Source organism: Macaca nemestrina, chromosome 11, assembly GCF_043159975.1.
Source record: "Macaca nemestrina isolate mMacNem1 chromosome 11, mMacNem.hap1, whole genome shotgun sequence".
NCBI classification, from domain to species: Eukaryota; Metazoa; Chordata; class Mammalia; order Primates; family Cercopithecidae; genus Macaca; species Macaca nemestrina.
The window spans coordinates 114,396,504-114,405,393 of record NC_092135.1 but is presented as its reverse complement, the minus strand read 5'-3'; the positions used below and the strand labels follow the sequence as shown (position 1 = coordinate 114,405,393).

The 8,890-nt window shown below is 47.8% G+C and overlaps 1 protein-coding gene across 1 annotated transcript in view; it reads left to right on the top strand.

The window, feature by feature from the left end:
- The first annotated feature begins 2,871 nt into the window (after nucleotides 1-2,871).
- MARCHF4 (membrane associated ring-CH-type finger 4) overlaps nucleotides 2,872-8,890 on the top strand; it is a 112,624-nt gene continuing 106,605 nt past the window's right edge. Inside the window, exon 1 of the mRNA XM_011740548.2 lies at nucleotides 2,872-4,722. Within this exon, the coding sequence (XP_011738850.2) occupies nucleotides 4,204-4,722 (519 nt within the window). The 5' untranslated portion in view covers nucleotides 2,872-4,203. The remainder of the gene's footprint in view (nucleotides 4,723-8,890) is intronic.

Sequence of the window (8,890 nt, the reverse complement as noted above, 5' to 3'; positions counted from 1 at the left end):
GTAGAGACGGGGTTTCTCCATGTTAGTCAGGGTGGTCTTGAACTCTCAACCTCAGGTAATCCACCCGCCTCGGCCTCCCAGTGTGCTGAGATTACAGGTGTGAGCCACCGCACCTGGCTGGACATCATCCATTTCTATGACTCTGGATATAGGTCTCATATGGCATTTCTATCTCCTGCCCCAATTTACTTGCACAACACACTTGGAGCTAGAATTTAATGAGCACAAAACCCTAAAAGTCAATTTTAGGTAAAGCAGATATTCAGTCATATGTGGGAGCACTCACATGTATGTGTCTAGGCTGAAGGGGAGAAATATGGTAGCTTCACTGAAATAAAAAAGCCATTTATTTATTCAGAGTCCATTTTCTTGAACACCTACTAAACTTTGGGTGCTGCATTATGTGCTGGTGATACAAATATAAATACTGATCCTAGCCTTAAAGTAGCTCTGAGTCATATAAAGGGAGATTAATGTATGGTGAGATAATTATTATATAGAATATGATTTCTGCAATACCAGAGACAGATACAGAGTGATGTGGAACACAAAATATTTTCTTGAAGAACAAATAAAAATTTTAAAATAAAGAGGTTCTGCACAGTCTTTGTGCTGATATTAATAAATATTATTTTGTAGTTATTAAAAATATTAGTATCATCTTTAAACCAGCCACCTTGGGCTGGGTCTCAGCATCCATGGTGGGTCCTGGGGCATGATTCAGACAAGTATCCATGCTGGGTTAACCAAGACTGAGATGTAGGTCGTTTCTCCTTAGGGCTTATAGGAATGAATCATTCATGGAGATGGCAGCAAAGGGGTAGTTTTCTTATGACTCATTGGACTGAACTTCATTCCAATGATATTTTGCTGCAGAAATTTTGCATGCTACTCTGTCTATGGCTCCAATATTTCTAAAGACATTACCACGGCTGTTTGGATGAATCACTGGCATAACTTCTCTATGGTCCTAGAGGGGTGTGTGTGTGTGGGAGGGGGAGAGTTTATAAGGAAAGGCAAAAAAAAAAAAAAAAAAAAAAGCAATCCTAAGTTTTCAATGACCAAATTCTACAGCTGCAAATACTGAGGTTTTATATAGCACACTTTAAGTTTCCTGCTTTTTCTTGCTCTTCACATTTAGGGACACTTTGCTGCTCACTAGAAACTCCTTGAGAAAAATAGGGTAGGATGACATGAGTCAGTAGCAGAAGTAGGAGAGGAAATTAAAATCCATTTCAAATTACCTCTTGTCAGCGGCTCAGTGAAAGGCTTGAATAGGGAGGAGGCTGGGGATATTGGTGAAGATGAAGATGAAATATTGCTCTGGATTCTTATGATTCACAATTGAAAGAGGACTGTGACTTACAGTAGTGATGACTGTGGTGATGGTGGCCACAAGCCATTCAACAAATATGCATTGAACACTTACTACATACCATCACTGACTTAGGCACATGGGATCAGATGAATTAAAAAATTATCTCTGTCAGTTGGAGCTTAAATTCTAGACGAAGAAGTTGACAAAAAAAAAATGGTACTAGCATCCTCCTCCCTGTTTGAACATTTGAAGCATTTCCTTCTCATGAGGTCTTAGTCGTGAGGGATTTAATCTCCATCAAGTCCCAGCTTCATTGTGGAAGTCACAAAACTTTATCTCCTCGAAACCTTGCAGACTGAGATCTACTTTAAATGTTTACGTGAACAGAGAAACGGTCTCTGGTCGAGAGGTGTCTGTGTCTTGTATGTGCAAAGAGGGGAACTGTGATAGTGGACAGCTGGCAGAGAGTCTACAATCAGACCTTCCACACCGACACGTTCCTGCTGAGGAAAACGCAAGAGTTACTGCCTGAATCGCTCCCCTCCCTCCCCGTGGCCTTTCTCTTTCTTTCTTTTGCTCTTCACTTCGCTCCCTCCTCCCTCCCTTCCTCAATCCCTCCCTCTCCTGGTTACCTCCCTTTCCCTTGGTCCCTCCCCATCCCCTTCCCTCGCACAGTCTCTCCTCCTCTTGCTCCCTCTCCCTCCAGCTTCTTTTCCTCTCATCCCCTTTCCCTCCTCCATCCCTCCGCGGCGTCTGCGTCAGGCCCCCACTAGCGTGACGCGCGGGGTCTGGGTGGGAGCTGTCCACTCGCCCGGGGTGCTGAATGCAGCAGCGGCGGCCGCGGCGCCGGCGGCGGAGATAGCCGAGAGCCTCCCTCGCTGCAAGAACCTTGTTTCCAATTCTCGGACGGTCAGCTAGCCGCCCCGCCACCTCCTTCCAGCACCACCCCTTTGGGAACCGAGCCAGTGGGGGCAGCGGCGGGTGCTGAGCAACGGCGGAAGACGAGACAACACCTGGCAGCAGCCTGGAATCTGATTTGCTTCCTCTCGGCTTTTATAAGAGATATATTTATATACGGTTTTGGGGAGTCGCGAGGACCAAGCTGGAGCCAAGTGCCGGCTGCCTCCCACCTCGGCCACACTGCTTCGCTCCCCCCTCCCCACCTTCAGCTGGCACCGCAAACAAGCCTTACCTCGTTGCATCTGCGAGGAGAGGTAGCAACAGCGAACCCAGCCAGCCAGAGGCGGCGGAGAGGAGGAAGGGGCGGGGTGGGGGGGCAGAGAGCGGGCCGAGGCCGCCCTTGGTGGGGGTAGCGGGGGCAGAGCTGCCGAGCAGACCCGGCAGCCGCCCTCCTCCGCCCCCACCCTTCAGAAGCACTCTTGCCTGACTGAGAACCGAATTATTCCACTAGTATTATTTCATTTTTTATTACCCCCCCTCCTCACTCCCCAGCCGCCCCCACCCCCACGCCTGCCTCGCTTCTGGTTGCATGGCAGCGCTGCCCGGGCGCGGGGGCTCAGGGCTGGCCCCCAGGGAAGGGGGAGGAGGAGGAGGAGGATCATGAAGGCCGGAGTCGCGACCGCGCCGGACGGCGGGCAGCAGCCAGAGGACGAGCCCGAGCAGCCCCCGCCCCGGAGACATCCGGACGCCGAGCAGCAGTCGCCTCCACCGCCGCAGCAGCAGCTGCGGGCGCGGGCCGACCCGGAGCCGGAGGAGGAGGGCGACCGCGACCCAGAGGAGGAAGAGGAGGAGAAGGCGAGGCCACTCGCCCGCCCGGACCTGCCCTTCTCTCGGCTCTTGCCCCTCGCCCGAAGGGACCTTTGATGGAACCGAGGGGGGGGGCCACGGATTTGCCGACTGCAGCAGGGGTGGGCTGGGGGCTGAGATAATGTAACCGCTCCTTTCTCCTGTTCTCTCCCACACGCCCCTCTCCTCTACCCCTGTTCTCTGCTCCACCGCCCTCTCACCCCGGTACACACATCCTTCCTCTAGCCAGGATCTTCACGCTCAGGAAGGAGGCGCCTCTGCAAGGGTTAAACGATCTTTTCTTTTTCTTCCATCCTTTTTCCTTCCTAACCCTCTATTTTACCTCTCTTCTCCTAATTGGCTTTCCCCTCTTCTGCTTAGCCCTTTGGCTGCAGAGGCAAAGCACAAGCCCCTAGCCCAGTTTCACCTGCAACCCCCTCCCCCACCCAACTGCTCTCTTAAAAGCAACTCTGGTGCTTCTGGGGGTTAATTGCCCCAGTTTTCTGCCCAGGAGAATTAAAACTTCTCCCAATCTTCTCTCCTCCCCTACCTTGACTCCCCCTAACCCCTACCACCTGAGAAGAACTATCTTTTCTCTCTCACACATGCAGTCTTCAATTCTTCATTGAGCTAGTTTTCTCTAAGCCCAGTTCAATCCACTCCAAATTTGATTTACAATTGTCCTCACCCTTTTATATAAAAGAAAGATTTCTCACGGCCTAGGAATTTGAGAAGAACCCAATAATCCTTTCCTGGGGAACTTTTAAACAATTCAACATTGATCTTAAAGCTCTAGTGGCCCCTTCAGCACACTTCTTCAAACCCTCTGCTCCTACCAGTGTCCTCAGGTCAAAGGCAGAAAGGAGACACACTGAACAAAGTTGGAGGTTGGGGTGGGTGTGTGAGGGCAAGAAAAACTTTTTTGTTATTGGGCTTTGCAGGTGGAGTTCAGAACCAGTGACTCACACTTCTCAGTCCTGGGATCAATTTATTTGCTACTTGGAGGGGTTGTACGAAAAGCCAGTGAGAAAGCAGACTGCCCCCACAATACAGATCCACTGTGGGCCCCCAAACCTGTCCTGTCCCCCTCTTTTAAGACTCCGGCCACCCCTCTTGGGCTCTCTCCTTCCACGGGGCACATGCTGATGCCCCTGTGTGGGCTGCTCTGGTGGTGGTGGTGCTGCTGCTGCGGCTGGTACTGCTGTGGATTGTGCGCCCCAGCCCCCCAGATGTTGCGCCACCAGGGTCTCCTCAAGTGCCGCTGCCGCATGCTCTTCAATGACCTGAAGGTTTTCTTACTGCGGCGCCCTCCTCAAGCGCCCCTGCCCATGCACGGCGACCCCCAGCCCCCCGGTTTGGCGGCCAACAACAACACCCTTCCGGCTCTGGGCGCCGGGGGGTGGGCAGGCTGGAGGGGCCCCCGAGAAGTGGTGGGCAGGGAGCCCCCTCCTGTGCCACCTCCACCCCCCTTGCCACCTTCTTCTGTGGAAAATGACTGGGGTGGCCCAGCCACAGAGCCACCTGCCTCACTGCTCAGCAGTGCCTCCTCAGATGACTTCTGTAAGGAGAAGACCGAGGATCGTTACTCACTGGGCAGCAGCTTGGACAGTGGTATGAGGACCCCACTCTGCCGCATCTGCTTCCAGGGGCCAGAACAGGTGAGTCCCCTTTTCTCTTCTCCTGCTTCCTGTGGTATTTTCAGGTCTTGCAGATTGCTACTCGCCTGCTTGCCCTGGGGAACCATTATGTTGCCTCTAGTATGAGGACTCTATATTTAAGAGCCCTCATTGATATTTCTTGTGGTTAACTTTGCCCAATGAGTGTCTGGTTCCCCGTGGAGCCTGCTTGGTGGTTCGTTTGTGTTCTAGGTTTTGCATTTTCTTTCCAATGCTAGTGTCTCCAATTCCATCTCCAAATTTCACAAACATCCTCAGAATAGAAGATCTAGAAGTAACGGAGTGAAGAAACTTGGTGGTACATTCACACTGGTTGCCAAGATATCCTTTTATCTAATTTGTTGTTAATAACATTTCGTCTAGCTCATCTTCAGTCCCATATCCCAACTTCTTCCTGCTCTGAGAGTATGCCAAGATCTTGTTCTCTTTTCCTATTCTCATAGGTTGAAATCCAGTAAGCTTGTTCTTTCACTTTGGACAACTTTCTTTCATATCACATTGACATCCTCTGCATATTATGTTCTAGCAACTGAGGAGGAAATGGAGAGGGATTCTAGGCCCAAGACTAAATGGTTTGCTGAGACACTTCTTGGCAGACCCAAATTTTTCTATGTTGAAAACAGGCAGGTAAATAGGAATGAGAGTGAGTTTAAAGGACTGGAGTAGGGAATAAGGTATCTTGTTATTTCTCTTTTCAGACCTAAAGTGTATTGACTTAGAAAATCCCTTAAATGCTGCCCATCCAGGATAGGGAATGCCAACTCTCTCATGGACCAGAGCTTTCCCAAGTCTGGCAGGTTTTCCCTACCCTATTCATTCAGATTTTTCACAAACACCTCTCCTAAGTTCACCTACAATCTAGTGCCAGTAGTGCTGGATAGCATGTGTACATTCTTCAAGAACCATAGAAGGTGGCAACACTCTCCAAAGAATCACAGATAGAAAGGCTCAGCCAGTAAGTGATGCTGGAGAAGGAATATTCAATTGCAAGGTGGGCAAGGTTATGTGTTCCCATCAGCCACTTCTTCAGTAGTTTCCTGAAGTGCAGAGAAGACCTCTGGATACTCCTTGTGGAAGTGGCAGTGCAGCAGGATGCCATGCCAGGCTTTGACTGGCTCTGGTTCTTGCTGAGGGTGTGCTCTGTAAGACGCAGGCTTAGCTGGCATTTTCATTCATTTTCTTGCTTTGCTTTCAATGGACAAAGAACTTTAGGGACTAGCGATTCCTGGAGCTACAGCTTGGAATTATGAGGGGAAGTGATATAGATCTCAGTATGAATAAATGTCTCTGAGAGGCTGGGGGCTGGATTCTGCCTTCTTATGACTAAGATTACCTAAGTATCCAATAAAGTGTTGTCCAGAGTTGAAAACTCCTGTTAGGAAAAAACTTCCAGAGTGCCTTTCCTTCAGTCCTTCTCTCTACTTCCAGCACCAGGCTCCATCAGAGCTGTGGGATAGAGTGGCTTGGCTGACAACAAGAGGGTGCCTCACTTTAATATCAGGCTCTTGCCGCCATCAAGTACTTCATACTTTTCAAAAGAAAGAATTATTTAGCTTCCTAAATTCCTAAGGCATTTCTTTTGTCTCCCATATGGGCTCAGGTCTGCATGTCACAGGGGCTGCTGCAAATGTGGCTTCTGGCAAGAGCACTCTTGTATCTAGAAAACAGCAGGACTTGGAGGTGCCCTGGGATAATATTTCCCCTCCTGTGTGAACTTCTCCAAATAGCTTTATGCCTCTGGGCTGCTTTTCCAACTTACATGATTTGGAGACACCTTTTCATGCCCCTCTCCCTTCCTCAGAGGTGTGTTGGGAGAATCCAGGAGAAAACAAGTATAAAAAATATCTTGGAAGGGATTTATATATAATGAGCATGTATTTTGATAACAGAAAGCTGTATTTTATTGAAAAAAGAAAAAAAAATGGCAATATTGTGAAATACCCTCATGTGATACAAGATCTGGTCAGAGGTTAGAAGCTTTCCTTTCTTGTTCATTATTTTGATGATGTGTCATAAATAAAGCATTGAATAAAAAAAGCTAACACCAGTAAAGGAATGGGCTCTATTATGTGAGAGGATTAGGGGGCCAAGTCTGCATTAAGACTGGATCAAATTAAGCACTTCCTGCATATGATTATTATGTTTTGGGGGTTTACTTTATCTGTGCAGGAACCAAGAGGCTTTAATGGGATTGTGTTATAGCAGTAATAAGAGCAATGTGAGTACTGCATTAGGTGTGGAGAATACAGTTTCCCACTTTCTTCTTTTTTTTTTTTTTCCCACAGCATTTCTATGAAAGAGACAAAGGAGAGAAGATAAGGGAAACTCTAGAGAAGGAAGAGAGAGATAGAGAGATAGAAGGGCAACAGCAGCAGAGGGGAAGGAGAAAGAGAGGGACAGAGAGAGGAGGAGGAGGAGGAGGAGGGAGGGGGAATGGGGGAAAGAGAGAGAAAAAATTTCTGTATTTTAGTTTCTGTTCAGGGAGAGAGCTGTTCAGCAATTGTCTACACATGGCCCTGGAGGAAATGTGGTCTGCAATCTTAGTAGCTGAATGTCTTGGTGTTATCTCTGGCCAAACAAAGGAATTAAGCAGACCCCCACCTCCCCACTCCCCATCACCCCAATCATTTGCTACTGCTATAGGGGCTAAACAACTGCCCAAAAAATGAATATTTGGTCCTTTCCTGCCAAGGGCTTGCAATATCTGTGGTGAGGAACAACAAGAGAATCCAGCTAGTTTCACCTTTGCACCTACCTACAAAGGACTTTGCATCCATTCATTGGTGCATGCATTTATTTAACAATTTTTTGGGGGCATCTACAGTGTGCCCGTTGCTGTTCCAGGCATGAGTATTCAGGAGTGAACAAAACAGATGAAATTTCTGCTCTCCTGAAGCTGACATTCTGGTAGAGACCATACATAGACAAGTAAAATAGTAAGAAAATAAGGTAATTTAAGTGCCGTGATGAAATTTAAAAAAGGAAAATGAGTTAGAAAGGAATGAAAGGGAGGTAGTAGGAAAGGCACCACCACATTAGATAGGGTAATCAGGAAAAGTCTTCCTAAGAATGTGTCATCTGAGCTGATACCTAAATGATGAGAAGGGCCCGGCAATGCATAGGTCTAGGGGAAGAGCATTTCAGGTGGAGGAAATAGCAAGTTCAAAAGCGTGAATGTGAATGAGCTTAGCATGTTGGAAAAATGGAAGAGAAGACAGGAACTGAGAGAGGGATAGGTGTGAACACTTGCTCTGAGAACCTACTTGGCTCCATGCTAAAAAGCTACTGAGTAGCCTCTCTCCTCTCCACCATTCATTCATGTTGAGCAGGGGTCAGGACCCATGAGACTGTAGAACCAGAGTCCAGCTCAAAACTTCCTCACTCTTCCTTTTTCGTTGAAGCTGCGCTAGCCCACTTTGTGGGACAATGTACCATTGTGGGTAATCTGAACTCTCTGAAGCCAGATGTCCCCAGCTATAGGCCTGAACAAGTTATACACCCTGTCTGTGTCTTGGATTCCTCATTTGTACAACTGGGAAAATAATAATAGTCCCTATGTCATAAGATTATTCTGAGCATCAAATCAGTCAATACTATAAGAGCAGTGCTATCATAGCATTTTGTTATTGTTATTATTACTATCTCAGATTCAAGAGAGTGCTGTTCCTGCCTTGTTTAAAAGGAAAAGTGTGCCCTAGCCCACAGGCTGTCAGGAAGCCACTATGATTGTGGCATGTATGTGGACTGTTTCTTGCAGACTTATAATGCTCTAGGCACAGAGTGCAGCTTGTCCATTTCCATCATCAAAGTCTTTATTAAGCACCTACCTTTTGCCTGCTGTTCTGCTGGACAAGGTCCAGAGATGCAGGGTAGATGTGGTCCTGCCCTCTGGGAGTGTCACAATCTAACCCAGACATCACAGGGGCTGATAGAAATCAAGAACACACAGACAGTGAGGCTGAGTGAATTACAGTAATATCAGGTACAAGAAAGAGATGTGTATTTAAAAGCAGCTAGTGGGCAGGGTGCCTATTGAAAAAGACAAGTCGGGGAATTTGCCACTTTATCTACAGTTAGTTAGAGAAGACTTCTCTATTGCTGCCGAAGACCAAGTGAGAAGAAATAGATTTAGGCTGCCAGGCTGAGGTTG